The 16808-nt window shown below is 44.7% G+C and overlaps 2 protein-coding genes across 6 annotated transcripts in view; one reads left to right on the forward strand and one right to left on the reverse strand.

Annotated features, from left to right (window-relative positions):
* LOC119180620 (chymotrypsinogen A-like) overlaps positions 1-13008 on the reverse strand; it is a 174184-nt gene extending 161176 nt beyond the window's left edge. Inside the window, exon 1 of the mRNA XM_075874857.1 lies at positions 12941-13008. The gene's annotated coding sequence lies outside the window, so the exon portion shown is untranslated. The remainder of the gene's footprint in view (positions 1-12940) is intronic.
* Positions 1-16808, forward strand: part of LOC119167675 (tetraspanin-33) — a 61664-nt gene that overhangs the window by 30786 nt on the left and 14070 nt on the right. For 2 of the 5 annotated variants that reach the window (XM_075874854.1, XM_075874853.1), the window contains exons 2-3: positions 9121-9359; positions 14032-14243. In XM_075874854.1, the coding sequence (XP_075730969.1) occupies positions 9121-9359; positions 14032-14243 (451 nt within the window). Of the gene's footprint in view, positions 1-3; positions 1007-1293; positions 1524-1899; positions 9360-14031; positions 14244-16808 lie in introns of those variants that run through there. The other 3 variants (XM_075874850.1, XM_075874851.1, XM_075874852.1) reach the window with 3 other exon arrangements.

A 16808-nucleotide genomic window follows, 5' to 3' on the forward strand; every position in this document is an offset into this window, starting at 1 on the left:
CAGGATCCCCATGCGTGTCATGTAAATACCTCCGTAAAGCTCTGCAGACGAGGAAATCGCGTCTGAAGAGAAAAGCAGCAAAGAGAACCTGCAAGAGGGTCAACAGGCTCCGAACTGTTACCAAGAGGGTCAAGAGACTGGCCTCAAATGTGCATTGTTTGAGTGACACCATCTCCAGAATGAAAGATGCAACAGCTGAGGACATTTTACAACAGAAGTTGCAAAGTCTGTCGCAGGAGCAACAGCTAGCTGTGAGACAGTGTTTTGAAGCGCCAAAAAAAAAAAAAAAAAAAGCACACGGGGCATGAAGTATAACAAGGAATGGATGCTGGAGTGCATACTTCTTCGAATGCGCAGTCCCAAACTGTATGACTACATCCGGAGACAAAATATCCTAGTGCTTCCAGGAAACACAACTATCAGAAAGTATATATCAAGCTACATGGCTAATTTCGGTTTTAATGAAAACATGCTGCAAACACTAAAAAAGAAGACTGCAACTATGGACAGATTCAAGTGTCAGGGAGATATCGTAATAGATGAAATGAAACTGTCTGAGCACTTGTCTGTCAACACAGCTGGCAAGGTCAATGGTTTCGTCGACTTGGGTACCTACACACCTGAAGAACAAAAGCAACTGCCTTGTGACCACGGTCTTGTGGTAATGTTTGTGCCCCTCATTGGTAGCTGGAGCCAAATACTGGGAACATTTGCCACACGCACCGACATCAAGGGGGAGTTACTTGCAAAGATAGTGCTGGAGGCGACAATTCTGGCAGAGAAAGCAGGGCTTTTCGTCAACTATGACACATGCGATGCCGCGACATGGAACAGAAAGATGTGGCGCATGATGGGTGTGAAGGCAAATTCAAAAGAAGTTATTGCTAAGAGAGTGCATCCTTCTGACGACAAGAGGTCTCTGTACTTCCTATCGGATTTTCCGCACCTTGTGAAGAACATTCGCAACAGACTTCTTCAAACAAGCTTCCACACACCAGATGGAAAGGTGAATATGTTATTCTTTTAGAAGGCTGCAAATTTACTTGAGACGCCCTTCAGATCTCGCTTGCACCTTGACATGTTTCTGAAAACAATGTCGAGCATGCAGTATGGAAGAGCTACAGAACTCTTGCCTAATTTGGCAACCATTGCATAAATATAGTAAGGTAACAGGACTTGGTGTTCAAAGCAAAGTAAATGTCAGATACCAAATGTCATTTTTATGCTACATTTTTCATGTATTTGCCATTGGATAATTGCACTGCATGCCACATTTTTTTTCTCTTGCTCCAGGTTTCTATGGCGCCACTGCGAGAAGCTTTGAAGCTTGACGAGAATAACCTCACCTTGAAAGCCATGCCTCGGCTTACGAAGACCCACTTAGAGCCAAATGATTTTGAAAAAATGCGTGTGTCCCTCGCCTTCCAGACTTTCGGCTCTGATTCTTTGAGAGGCCTTCAGCTTTACAAACCACAGCTTGAGAAATCTTGTGGAAACATTGAGCCAACGCAGAAATTTTTCAGGTCAGTGCTATTTTTTAGAACTCATTTTACTCAAGCATGACGTTTACTGTGGTGAAGCATATATTGTGAAGCTGCATTAAAATATTGATGTGGCCCATTTTCACAGTAAATTGTTACAGCAATTCTTCAATGCATATTTAAAGTGAAATACACATAACATGATGCAGTGCGCAATGCAGTGACTATAATACATAATGCCAACAATACGTCCAGTTCACCTATTACTGAGTATTGTGGAGGTTTTTTTTATGTTTTGGACAAGTGTTGAGCATTATGACGTTCATAATTCAGAAACTGCACCAAGACCACACATTAGACAATTTCGCTGTGTAACTGTTTAGCGGTTAGGGCAACCTCCTTACTCATGCATCTGCAGGAGGATGAAGTCTCTCATCACAACTATGACAACGCGTTATCCAGCGGAAGCGTTGAGGCCCAACTCTCCGGCAATACGAGACCTCGAAGAATTCTTGGAATTCCTCACAAGATGGGAACAGACTGCTGATAAAAAGAACTTTCTGAGTGAATCTACGACAGAAGGACTGAGGGTCACTATTAGGAGTACCTTGGGTCTTCTAAGCTACATACATGAAGAGCTTGGCTATGCATACCTGATGACAAGCCGCTTAAGCCAAGATAAAATTGAAAACCTCTTCGGTATTGTCAGGCTCTCATCTGGGTGCAATGCTCATCCCACTTTGCAACAATTTCTCACGACTATTAATTGTCTGAGCTATTATAATCTTGCCAAAAGTGTTCCTGGATCAAACGTTCCAGAGGGAGTTGTAAGCTCGCTTTTGACTGTCGCAGACAAGACTGTTAATACGTATAAGCAGCAGCAACTGATTGACTTGTTGCTTGATGAAGGAGACTTGGAAGGTGCTGAAGGTTCGCTTCATGGCAGCTCTTTGACTGCACAATGCAGATCACCCATACGTCAGCCAGCATAGCGACTCGAGACTTACGTACTATGTGGCAGGCTATGTTGCTAGGAAATGTGTGCTCCAAACAAAGTGCAGTGCATGCATGAATGAGCTTCTGCTGCCTGCATCAGATGGCCAGTCCCTGTATGCTGCTGCTTTCACAAAATCTTGCGATTTCGGTGGTCTTCTGTACCCTTCAGTGAAACTTTTTGTTTTTATTAGTGAACTTGAGGACATTTTCACTGGTTGTTTTAGTAAAAGTGACTTGCACAAAGACAGCATCTTGGATGTCTTGGCAGTAATCAACAGGAGAAGCATTGGGAGTATTGGCTGCAACGAACATTGCAAGCCATTAACTGCTAAGCTGATCAGCTTTTATGTGGTCACACGTATGCATTTTTATGTTAAGGGTTTGAAAAAGTCGTGGGATGAGAAACGAAGAAGCGCACAGCAGCACCTAAAATAGAGTAGGCTATAAATTGCTACAGTGGCGTAAAAAGGATGTCATTTTTCGTGCATATTTTCTTACACACTTAATTTTTGGACGGTACACCAAGAAGAAAAACAATTTTTCCTAGAAGAGGCTTGTAAACGAAAGAACGTGCAAATAATGATGCGAAATCTCAAAATAAATCTTTGATCTTGAATCTTTTTGTATTAAACCTGTGATGGTAAATTTAGCAGCATTAGGGATCTCGGTGCATAATTAATCAATCTAAGCCAATTCATTGTTACACTTCAGTGTCCCTTCAAACGATGTTTCGACCATAACATCTTTTTTTTTATTTAAATGCATTTTGGAAAGACAACCTAAACTCTGTCGTTTTGTTTGCTTTGTTTTATGTTATCTTTTGTATCCTGGCTCTATATTTTACGTTTTTTTACAGTTTACCTAAGTCCAAATATATTGTTTTTTAAATATGTAAACCTTGCATTTTTATATTATCAATTAAGATTATCATTAGTTACGACTTTGCTTTGCAGTACTGTTGCGTTTTTTAAACTCTCAAAATCTTCGACTACTATGTTTCACCTAAGACATTCTTCTGCAGTATTACGTATTTGCATTTCTGTGGGTCCTACAACAATGAATCTATTCCCATATTTCAAAACCAAAAAGAGGTTTGGAAAAACTCTGCTGTTCTTCAAATAATATCAATAAAGCCTACTTTTTTGTCGTGTGTGCACGCAGCCACAAGCAACGAGCCTTTTATTTGAGTCTAGCTTTGGTGTTTTACGTGGAATCGACCAAGAGTTCTTCGTTTTGTGTGCAGCATATTCCTTTTCTTTTTTGGGGGGGGGGGGGGGGGCGCTTCTGGTGTGTACCGGCCAGCTGGTTTCTCGTATAAAATATGTACACTTTAAAAATTAAAAAAAAAAAACGCGCTCGTTGTATTGTACAATGTACTATGCTGCTTCGGGCTGCAGTGCGGTCAGCAGCAACTTCAATAACAATAATGTCAAATAACGTTTATTTGCGCGGAAAAGGAGAGGTATGTGAATAAGAAAAAAAAGAGGGAGATCATCTTCACACTTGGCGCGACAGAGAGGTACCAACACGTACGCGGAACGCCTGCCAGCCATCCGCCCGGGTAGATTGGTCGACGCCAGCGCCACCGCATCATTCCACGCCGAAACGGCCGCTCCCAGGCAGCCGCTCGCGCCACTCAAAAGCTTCTAGTACACTCTAGTGGTATCGTAAGTGTACGTAGTGTACGTAAACATGGCGGCACTCTCGGACGCCCACTTCGAAGTGATTTTGGCGTAGTTGTTGAAAGATTCACCTTGTTCGCAGCAAATGACTGTTTAAAGTGGCTTCTCTTGTCTTCAGTTAGCTTCGATGACCGAGTATTACGGATAAGTTAGTGCAGTTTTTGAGATGGCTTCCATTTTGAACGCATCTAGGCCGAACTACAAGATCGATGTAAACAAATCGGTAACATAATTTTTTTCGCATTTGGTACATGGTTCACATTTGCTTTTATTATTAGCACAATAACAATGTAACAATAATAAAAATACCATTGTAACAATGCTTCGCGCGGTGGCATAGGCAAACATTCACGTTTTCTTTTCCTTTTTCCTGCCTTTAATTTATTAACCATCCGATAGGTGGCGCCACCGCCCCAGCTAGGGCACGTAAACCGCGTAAACACTGTCACACAAAACTATAAGACACTCTCTACCACTAACGTTTGCTGCACGGTAATGCCGTTACCTTAACCTCCGCTATCACGCTAACAGTAAACTATAACTGTGTATTGCCTGCGGCGACACCAAAAACACGGCAGAGCGTCCGCTGCAAAAGGAGGCGGGAAAGTAAGCGAGGCTTATCCACGCCACGGGCGAAAAGTACAACATAAAGGTTGCCGCGAGCACGTCTTCGTGGGCAAAAAGTTTTATGATGGCACGCCGCTGAGCGAAACGGGCCCACGCGACTATGCTGTGCGCTCTCACGATCAGTGAACACAGGGCCCATTCGCTCGAGTGAGGGCAAAACCCACTCACATTGGCTTTGAGAAGTATGGGTGAGCGTAATACTACCACGCGCGAACACACCACACAGCTCTTCGGCCTAGCGTTCGGAAGAGGCAACGAAATGTAAGCGTTCACCGCGGGCACCGTTGGCGAGTATGAGCGAGATCTAAGAATAAAGGGAGCCGACGGAGGGAAAATAAATGCGTGCTCATCCTTTGATGTCCAGAGAAAATATCTCCCGGCCAGTGATGTTTCGTACTACGCCGATGAATTCCCATTTCGAGAAATGAAAATTCCCTATTTTGAGCATTTTTTTTTCTGCATACGCTGACAGACTTCTCAGCATTTCCCGCTGCACATTATTTGTATTATACGAGCGCCCCTACACACACATTTTGGGTGCACCTTAAAGAACCACAGGAGGTCGAAATTTCCGGAGCCCTCCACTACAGAGTCTCATAATCATATGATGGTTTTGGGACGTTAAACCCCAAATATAAATCAATCAATTTCACACACACACAAATGCACGTGCTTGACGTGTTTTTGACTATTGAAATCAAGACTAGTGTCTGTGCTCTTGAACAACAACAAAAGCATAATTTTCTTGAGTCATGTGCTGTAAGTGCTGCATTACGAACAGTGGTCACAGAGTCCACACCAGCAGTACTCTAGAGTGCTTCAAATAATATCAGATAAATCCCAAGGCCTATGCTTGCATGCTGCATGTGCCAGAACCAATCACAGAAGCCGAAGCCACGCTCTGATGGCGATAAATTGGTCTTTATTGATGAATACAACCACTTCCGAAATTCCCTGCAATATCATAAATATTCTCTTTCGTCCGTAATGATGGCTGAAAATCCCCTCCCCCCCCCCCCCCCCCCCAAAAAAAATTTTTCTTGCACGGAACATCATTGCTCCCGGATCTCCTACCGGGCCCACATCGCGAGGCGGCACCATGGTCAAGAAACCCGGTATGAACCGGTGCCAGGTGAAAGACGTCAACTTGACTCCCGCTCTCCTACATCTGACGGACCATGGAAGAGGGCAGAGTCACGTGAAGACACGAGGAGAAAGAGATTAATAGAGAGGAAAGGCAGTGAGGTTAACCAAGATTGGCTCAGTTGGCTACCCTACACTTGAGGTGGGGGAAAGGGGGAATAACAGAAAGGAAAGAGGTAGAAAAAAGGAGTAAGAAAGAAGGTGAATAGTCAGCTTGAGACTACGCAGCACGGTCTCGCACTATTCTTTCACAAGCGCTCGTGAAGTCTGGTGGTCCTTAAGAAGTACCAGAGGGCTTTCCTGGCATTGCGCGTATGCGAAATCGTTGGCCAAGGTCTCAGGATCTTCTTTTTTGTGCGCAGCCGTGAATCCAGCTGACAGAGCTTGGCTTCCATAATACGTTGTTCAGACTGGTGTGCTGGGCAGTGGCATAGAATGTGCTCAAGCGCTTCCTCGCAGGCGCAAATGTTGCATGCCGAACTGCTCGCCATTCCAAGGAGACGAGAATACGCATTCGTAAATGCCACGCCCAACCTCATGCGACACAGCAAAGTTTCAGCACATTGTGGGAGCCCGGATGGCAAACGAAGTTGCAAGCTTGGGTCGATCGAATACAGGCGCACGTTGGAGAAACCAGGTGTATTCCATTGTAGGAGAGTTATACGGCGATAAAGGCTGCGGAATGGCGACGGGCTTGCCTCGATTCCCACACACTTCAACCCGACGTGGTTATTTGTGCTGATCTGAAAACAAAATTTCCCAGCAGCTGTACTTGCTACAGCTAAGGTTGAGCCCTCATCAAGCCTACCACATTTTGATGGCCCAGCCATCACGCTTGTAATTCTAAAGCAGACGGGGCAGCACTCGCAATGCTGTGTAGCGTGAGCTCATCAACAATGCAGGTTTTGTTCGCGAAGAACGTGAGTGTTAAACAAGCGGTGATCATTACATATAACAGCATACAGGTAAAATCTCGCGGAGAGGTGGCAGCCTTGTTTATATTCACCCCTCAGGCGATATCCCAGCCGTCGGGTAGTATATCGATAGAGAAGCGCTTCATTCTAGTAGCGCTTCTTGTTTGCCAACCCCCAAAGATGACTCAGTACACCACAAGAAACAGCAATCACAAATCCACAATACACCGCTACACCAACGAGGATTTGCTTGCCAAGAACACTACCCCGTGCAATGATACAGCTGGATTGATTGATTGTTCAGCGAACTGGGAGCACGAGGGTAAACACAGACACAAAGCAAAGAGGAGGCATGCAGCACGAGCGCAATGGATTGATTGATATGTGGGGTTTAACGTCCCAAAACCCCCCTATGATTATGAAAGAAGCCGTAGCGGAGGGCGCCAGAAATTTCGACCACCTGGGGTTTTTTAACGTGCACCCAAATCTGGGCATACGGGCCTATGATACAACTGGAGCGTGAGAACTTTTTTTAGGAGAGGGGGCTTATTTTAATAACATCTGCTTATTTTAATGCTATATAAACAATAGTACTTTGCTCCGGACGTAGTCGCCGTAGTTGTCATGACCATTTAAACTGAATGAACTGTTAACAGCCGATTTCTTTAGAAACTATATGCTTACGTGCATGCTGCCCCTTCCTTCGAGGCCGCCACTGCACCTGAAAGTTCCATGAGAGTAAATGTTGCTCCATGTGGCCTAACTGTTCCTCCCATCATCTTGCGCTTAATCCCTCCATGGACTAACTGTTGGTTGCGGGGACAAAATGCAGCGCTTAGTCCCATTTCGCTCCTTTGTGCAGGTGTCCGAGATCGCAAAATAAAATTTGCCTAATTAGCTGAGACAGCAGTATTACAGGAATACGTGTGGTTTGATAGAATCAGAGGTAAACCAAGAAAAATCCTCCCAGCTCCTCGAACACAATCGTGAGGAAATGCGAATGCAATGTGTAGCATTTATAACGGCGCTTCACACGTGAAAACCCAGCGTTAAAAAGAAGTTGTCTTTTTCAGACATTCGCCTTACCCAACTTCTGCCATCGCTTTGAGAGCCAGCCAGCCAGCGAACGGTCGAGAGTGCGACGCGCGCTCCACAATTTCCTCTAGGTGGTGTTAGCTTCCCTCTATTGGACGGGAGAGGGATCGCAGAGAGAAGAGAGAGCGCAATGGCGAGAGAAGGAGCGGCGAAGCACTGCCCCTGTCATTGTCATAGACTTTCCTAAAATTAACTAGAGGGGACTATGGCGCTGCGATCGTTCACCGGCCATGGGAACGATGGGTAGTACACACATTTGCCTTGTCTTCGTACTCGCTGGTGGCAAATCGTACTTGCGCCTTCGTTTATTGCTGGTTACGGTTTTGTTTTGAAGGAAAGAACAATCCCTTTTGAACTTTGTGACTCGGTTCAAAATGATAAGCCTAAAAGAATAAGGTTGTGAAGCGAGAAACTCTGAACATATCTAATTTATTTTTAAAGAAAAAACAGCTATAAGCCACACGAACACACACAGAGCCAGAAGCAGGCCAGAAGTACGAAAATAAGACAAATGTGTGTACTACCCATCATTTACATGCTCGCTGAAGTGTCGTGCGTTGCAGCTCCCATAGACACTAGCGCCAGAGTTCCCTTTGGTGTATATTAGGAAACTCTATGGTCATTGTACCTCACAGCCATAATGTCAGCGTCTTATCAACACAAACGCTACATAAACGCTGGCAGCACAAACACTTCAAATGTGTTTCAAACACACAGCGTTTAGGTGGTGCCAAGCCCCGTTCAAGCGAAGGAGGTGGGGGCCCCAGTTGCTGAGGGCGAGGAAAAGCTCGCGCCTGCGACTGTTGCTGGCAGCTCCCGACGCCAAAGCGTGGCATGGTGGGGGCTCCGGTTGCTAGAGACGTGCGCGCTCGCAGCTGCTGCTATGGGGAAGGCGGTAGACGGGTCCCGACGGATGCCTGCCAGAGCCCGGCTAAGAAATGAATTAGCATTTGAAAGGCACAACAAACAATACCATTAAAATAAAATGTATACATCAGATGACAATTCTTCGGACTACCTTAGGAGTGGAGACTACTATTTGAGTCCCGGAGGGGTATCTCCACGATTCGTGATTACTTTATACAGTTAAACCGATTGTTTGACGTCAGATTGTAGAGGATATGAGACAAATAATAAGCAGTTTGCCGATCGTACAGTTACAGAGCGTCGTTCGATGCGCAGGAGGCGACATACTTCAGCACGCTGCTGGCGCGGCTTATCGCGAACGTGGAGCTTGCGGCGTGCATGGGCGGCAGTGCTATGTTCTTGGTAGCAGTGCTCGGATTCCTGGGTGCGTTGCGCGAGAATACAGCCGCGCTACGCCTGTACGCACTCGGCATGACCGGCGTCACCATGGTGGCGTTCCTCGGCACGGCCACCATCACATTCACGCCTTTCCTCGCCGATAACGTCTTCCACAGGTCAGCATATCACTCAGCGGGAAACTATTTCAAGAGGGCCGGGCTGGAAAGGCGCGATCCACCTCAGTCAAGTTCAAGGCAATAGTAGCGTTTCTCTGTGATGAGAGCCCCTGCTCAGCCAAGTCATGTTGGCTCGACGCGAATGGCGCCACGACCCGGGGTCTGACTATTGTTTTAAATGCTCGTTTTAAGTTTGTTTTTAGGTGGGGCCGTTATATGTAGGCTGGACTGTATATATATATATATATATATATATATATATATATATATACAGTTGCGCTTCAATAATCACAGGCCACACGTCAGGTGCCTGCCTAGCCTTCCCCTGTCCAAACACCTCGCTACCCCAGGCCACTCTTTCGACAACATAACTGCCACAATACTCGAATCTGGTTTTAAATCGCACTACGAAAGGAAAGTCCGTGAATCTTTTCTTATTCATAAATTTAACGCCATAGCGTCTGGAATAAACGAGAACCCAGGGAGGTTTACGTTTTTACCGGCAAAACAGATAAATCAACCGCCGTAGCCCACATACACGTTTGTTCACTGCCGTGATTACGTTGCGGTGTCATTGGTGACACATTAGTTAGTTGACCAGAACGCATGCACACTCTGTTACCACATTTGTGACATCAATGGTGATATTATGCTCATGTATATTTCATTGACAACGAACGTAACTTACCATGGCATTGCCTTTTTTTGTTCATTCACAAATGTTGCGATATCACAAGTGTCCATCATATTATTTGTATCTATGTTTTCAAGTCACCTTGCCCTACCATATTCTGTATAGCGCACTGCTGCTCTGCTATCAACAAAATGCTGCGCATGTTTGAATATCTTTTTGTTAACATGTATGTCAATATTGCTAAAAGTGATTATTCACAATTGGGGGCCCCCATGCTATGTCCTTAAGAAGTGCGTGTTAGTGTAATATGCACGTAGGCCCTGACCAAGGCCGGTCCCCGGCCGTAACGTTGGCAATAAAGCATCGTTTTTCGTTTGCTCGTTCGCTTCTTCTGGTGACTTATAACTCGACCGGAATCCAGGAAGACTTTCAAGAAATATATATATATATATATATATATATATAGTGGGAGTAATAATTCAATGGGCCAGTTAGTCTTCGTGAAGGTATGGGATATGGCACAACGGGAGCGTTGTCAACAAGGATAAATATATTTATTTCCCAACAGTTTCGGGAGGGGACCTCCCTTCATTAGGGGATGAGTTATCCCCTGATGAAGGGAGGTCCCCTCCCGAAACTGTTGGGAAATAAATATATTTATCCTTGTTGACAACGCTCCCGTTGTGCCATATCCCATATATATATATATATATATATATATATATATATATATATATATATATATATATATATATATATATGTATGTATATATATGTGTGTGTGTGTGTGTGTGTGTGACGCTATCAAGAATGGGAGACGTGGCCTGGCTCCTACGCCATGTTTATTCCATTCTGACTTCTTCTTTCTCTGCCTCTACTACTCATCGCTTGATACGTCACATTATATATATAAATATATATATATATATATATATATATATATTTATATATGTATATATACATACACACATGCACTAACAGGCCTCGCATTAACAGACTAGTCCACTTGCCATCTGCTCGGCGTCTGCAGGTATTCTGCCGACTAGGTCAATACGGGGGTGACTGGTGGGTGACTGAAAGGTGAAGTTCATTTAGTTATTGTCAATTGTGTCATGACCCAGAATATAAAGATATAATATGTGTGTAATATATACATCCACACAAGCACACACGATTCACATAAACAGATAAGTCTGCTTGCCGTCTACTCGACGTCTGCAGAAACTCTGCTGGCCAGGTCTGTAAGGTGATGACTGGAGGTTGCCTGATAGTGACTGAAAGGTGAAGTCCATTTAGTTAATGTTATCAATTGTGTTATAATCCAGAATATATAGATACGTATGTATATACTATATGCATTCACATGTGTGCTCAAAGGACTCAGATTGACAGACAAGTCTTCTTGCCCTCTAGTGGCCATCTGCAGAAAATCTGCAGAATATATCTGTACGGGGGTGACTGGTGGGTCACTGATAAGCGACTGAACGGTGAAGCCCAGTAAGTCATTATCCTCAAATGTGCCACCTTCAAAACTCTGTAGATACATATATGTTACATACGTCAACATGCACGCACTATAGATGCACATTATCAGAAAAGTCTGCATGCCGTCTTCTCAGTGTCTGCAGAAAATCTGCAGACCAGGTCTACAGAAAGCTAGAGTCTAGAAGAAGGTGACCGGGGTGACTGATAGGCGACTCATGGGTGACAGGAAGGTCAAACCTATTTTTGTTAGGGAACCACAAAGAACAACCGTGAACCACGATGTATGAGCGCATTGAAAAATCCCAAGCGGCCACAATTAATTCTGATAACTACGCTACAGCTTGCCTCAAAATCATATCTTGTTTGGCACATAAAAGCCTAGCAATTGATGTTGAACAGACAACTTTATTTTAAGCAGACAGAAGCAAGCAGAAAAACTAACACCGTGCATTAGGCAAAATAAACGACGAGTACAAATTAAAGACATTTTATGCTTCTCTAGAAAGGCATAAATTTCGATGTTACTTAGCCATGGCCACCAGTGAGAAAGCAGCTTACCGCATCGGCTGACTCCAGAAAGCTAGCTGCGAGTAATCTGCTGCTGTATTTGTATGAAAAACCCTGTATTTAGCACAACCCTAGTTTAACAGAGGCACCTTAGCACCGATTATACATCGCGAGCGTATCTTTTATAACCGTTCAGCGGCTTAATTATGTGAACGTATACCCCCACATAAATCTTGTGGACAAGGCAGCTTTCCTCTCATGTCATTGTTTGGAAATTATGTGGACTACTTAATTGTTTCATTCACATGACATGGGGGCACAAATAGAGTTTGGTGGTGGTTACTTATAAAAAAAAATTTACATAAGTTGTACGTATGCTGCATAATAGGCTAGTTTTATTTCTGGCAAAAGATCGTGTAAATTCGGCTGTTTTGTCCTGGTTACCACTGGTGGTTGTGTTCATTATCGAGCAAATCTAACGGACAGGCACGATTCGATTTAAAAACCAGCCTGACACCACTAGACAGGAGTGCAAGAGCAGAACATACTCTGCTTGTCTGACCACTTGGATGCAACGCCACCTCCTTTGTTATTGATATAAAGAATGAAAAACGTGCAGGGATATGTCTTCCTTCATTTCTAAGTATTGTCGTACTTGAATATCAGCAGTACCACCAGCGCCATTTGGTTTTGTTTTGGCGCTCTCTACGGGCCACCACACTCGCCTGCGGGAGCAGCTGAGCATTGCGCACTTTGGCTGCCAGGGCACCACGGAAATTCCAGCGCTGGGAGAAGAATAAAAATAATATACTGTCTCTAGAGGAGAAGCTGGGCCAAAAAAGCTATAACCACCAAGGCGCTGACATCTTAGAACGTTGTCATTGTTACCATCACAATACTTTAGAGAAGCACTAATTTTAGACATTTAAAACACTCAGATTTTTGCAGTACATACCTGAACCACAATGCAGGGTCGCTAGCGACAACTCGGTGCTGCCTTGATAGGCGAGAACAGACGCATTGCGAAGGCTGTAAGAGGAACGTTCACACACCTTTTCAGTCCCTAGTTGGTTTTTCATGACTGGATGTATTACTGCATATCACACGCTCGTAACATTCAGCAAGCAGTTCAAAAAACATTTCCTTGAAAGTGAAGCTCGTGAACCTTTATAAATGCAATTTTTTAATGTTTACTCATTCAGAGCTCCATTTAGTTACTTATTGAGTATTTCTTTTTTATCGGTTGCAATTCGTGTTATGTAATGCCACGAATGATAGGCCAGTAAATCTGTTTTTTTCTGCCAATGTTTCTGTATTATGTAACTTATACATTTTTTACAAGTAACAGTTTTGCATATTATGTATCCCACACAAGCGAATATTCTGTGTGGGGAATGCGTGTATGGTGCTAAGTCCGAGTGCAGGTGACGTTTCTTCCACATTTTGCCAAAAGCAGCATCACAATCTTGTATTGTTGTGCAAATGAAGAAATAAAGATGGTTTTTTTGTGCTTATGCAGATACAAAAAGTAGACTATTAACGAATGTATCCGTCCGAAACCAGTCCTATATAAGTCGCCGGCTATGAACTAGGCCCATCGCCTATTTACCTTGGGCTGCATCGAGCAAAGAAACTCATTCAGCGCCAAGGCAAAGCAAGCTAAGACATCTCGATTTGTCACGCAGATAACCACAAAAGAATAACCGCCTCAATGCAGATGCTTTCACAGATGTTATAACGCGGATAGCAAGTGCACCAGTGTTGTCCGACTCTCGGGCCGCTCGCGTGTTTATAAAATTATAAGTGCTCGACCAAATGCACTGAAATTCCGCCAGCATATTTATGAATGCACAAGGACGAACCCACATCGCAAAGATTATGATCGAAAATTGGGTGTCACAGTGCCGCCTTTAAGTATGAACTTGATAAAGATGTCAAAGAAATTGACCATAAAAAATAAATGTGAGCGCCGAATTGTTTCTGCGGAGTAAGTAAATGTCCATTCGCTGCCGTGAACTCAGAGATAAAGCGAGTGCGCATGTGCAGATACATGAAGCCGGACTTGGTGAAATACTACCGGCACAGCATCGACTGGGACGACATGGTTGACCACATGCAGAACAGCTTCCAGTGCTGCGGCATTGGACCCTTGGCCTACCAGGATTGGGACCGAAACAGCCATTACAAATGCGCACCTAGCAACCCGAGCCACGAGCGATGCTCTGTCCCTGAGTCGTGCTGCCGAGTCACGAGTGCCGGTAAATTGGTTCTTCCTGATATGCTAATTACTTCAGAGAAGCAATATTATTGAGAACTAACAAACACAGCCAGGCTAGACTGCACCTGCACGCCGGTGCAGGTGCATAGCCCGGCTGTGGTCGGCACTCTCGTTTTGATCAACCTCTTGACTTCCCTCTCCAACGAGAGTGGGTTCCTCGCTGAGAGAAGATAACCGGTTTTGCGAGCTCAGAAAGGGAAATAGCGTGTGCTGGCCGTGGGCTGACCGGTTTCTTGATTAATATGAGGGGGTTAACGTTCCAAAACCACCATACGATTATGAGAGACGGCGTACTGGAGGGCTCCGGAAATTTCAACTACCTGGCGTTCTGCACCCAAATTTGAGCCCATGAGCCTACAGCATTCCTGCCTCCATCGAAAATGCAGCCACCGCAACCGAGATTCGATACGGGAGAGTCTATTTGCACCTCAACAGCTCGTGGTCACGTGACCCAAGTTGCAACGTCACATATGACGTCATTGGTTAAAACGATCGGCTTCAACTGGCTACGTCTTATTGTGACTACGTCTTGTCAAGCGACTCCGAGGTCACGTGATAAAAAAAAAATAAGGAAGGCGCGTTTTGTTGTCATCACGGTTCGTGTGCACGAGTTCCAGTTATCATGTGACCGTCATCCACACTTCCACGCTGCGTGCCCTGGATTAAAGAGCTCGACCAAGGAAGCCCGCGTTATCGAAGTCACTCCACTGTGCCGCTCATGAACTTAGTGCTGTCGAGGAGAGTGCCAAGTGTGTTGTGTCACAGGTTGCGTGTAGGGAGCCTACATGAACTGCCGGTCATGTAGGCTCCCTAGTTGTGTGGCGCTACGAAGGCTAGGGCACGCGATAGGAACAGGTATGTTTGCCGGCATTTGCTGCTACCGCTGTTAGCTCCATATGCTCTACATCGAAGGAATTTACTGAAGTCTACAGGTGTACAGCCCGAAGTCCTCCCGATGACCATTCGGTTGAGCTTCACGTCGTTACACAGATAGCTGATTCTCATTTTCTGAAGAACCAGTGAGCAGTCGACTGTTAAATTTCATGTGCAACCTACAGAGGTCAAGTGGAAATTATAAGGGCTCGTTTTTCTTTGTTAGACACAATATTAACGAGAGCTGGTCGCGTACTGTGAACTGGTCGTGAACTGAAACTTGTCTAGAATGCCGGAATGGCACGCACCAACACTCTCTGGCGCCATGTATACCGATAACTAGTTGACAGCCCTCACTCAAGCATTAAACCTTAGCGGCTTTGCATGCAAGAATTTGGGCTCTTTCTAACCAGTTGTAATCAGAAAATGCCGTCAGCGCAGTCCGGAGCGTGCCTTTTCGGTGTTTTAGACAAATGTGCTCACTAGTGACCTGTACTGTACTACGTTACGTATCCGCACGGCAACACACCTGACTCGCCAGTGAGACGAGCACTCGCTCTGGTCCCTGCTTAGGTGATCTAGTGGTTATGGCGCTCGGCTGGCGATCCGAAGGTCGCGGGACGGAATCCGCGGCGGTAGCATTTTCGATGGAAGCAAATATTTGTTTGAGACCCGTGTGCCGAGATTTAGGTGCATGGTAAAGAACCCCCAGGTGGTCGAAATTACCGCAGCCCTCCACAGCCTACGACGTCCCTCATAATCTTATCTGCTCTTGGGGCTTTAAACCCAAACAAATATTACTCTTTGGTGGAGTGGCGAGGCGGTATGAAGAGGTGCAAAAGAGAACAGGGTACCGTGGCGCAATGTAGCAAACTAAGGGAAGAAGCAGGAGACCGTAAGTGAACTTGGCCCGCATCCTAGCGTCTTTTTTTTTTCTTTATAGTGTAGTCTACGTACATTGCATCATAGTTCACTGATTGATGTGCACAATCTTGTACTACTTGCCGCACTTGAACAACTGCAATATTCTATGAACTTGCCAACGCACATGAATAGTTGCAGTACACAGTGTCAGTTCAGGAAGCACTACTTTCTTGTACGTCAGTGCTCGTATCGTACCATATGTAGTTCCTGAGCCACAATATTGGCATGAGGCTGCAAAGCTATAGCTTCTTTAATGACAACATGCACGAGGAGGTATAGTGCTTACCAGTAAATACTTGGCAGGCATTACCTTGGAATTCAAGGCGACTTTAGGGGTATGTTTTTACTTGCAGTTTGTCACATTGTTTCTGAACCTGTATCTTGAAGCTTGAGTTCGGTATGGCATGACTGGGCACTTACTGTAGTTCCCGCTCAATTGAAATGCTCAAAGCAGACGTGTGTTTTACATTTTCATCTATAAACTAACTTATATGTAATTAAATATTAGCAAACTTTAAACTGAAATAAAGGTGCATAGAGGACAGAACACAAGTAGAAGTAGACATGACAAGTGCAATCCTGTCTACTCCTTCTTGTGTTCTATCCCCTGCATGGCTTTATTTCAGTACCAACTAGCCCCTCAACTGAACTATGTTGATTGTTTCCAAGTGAAGAAAAGTACTAAAATAAGAACTGCCAGATATCTAATGTAATGCATTATGTTCAAGTCTCGTAACACTCTGCCACC

This window comes from Rhipicephalus microplus, chromosome 10 (assembly GCF_043290135.1).
Source record: "Rhipicephalus microplus isolate Deutch F79 chromosome 10, USDA_Rmic, whole genome shotgun sequence".
Taxonomy (NCBI): Eukaryota; Metazoa; Arthropoda; class Arachnida; order Ixodida; family Ixodidae; genus Rhipicephalus; species Rhipicephalus microplus.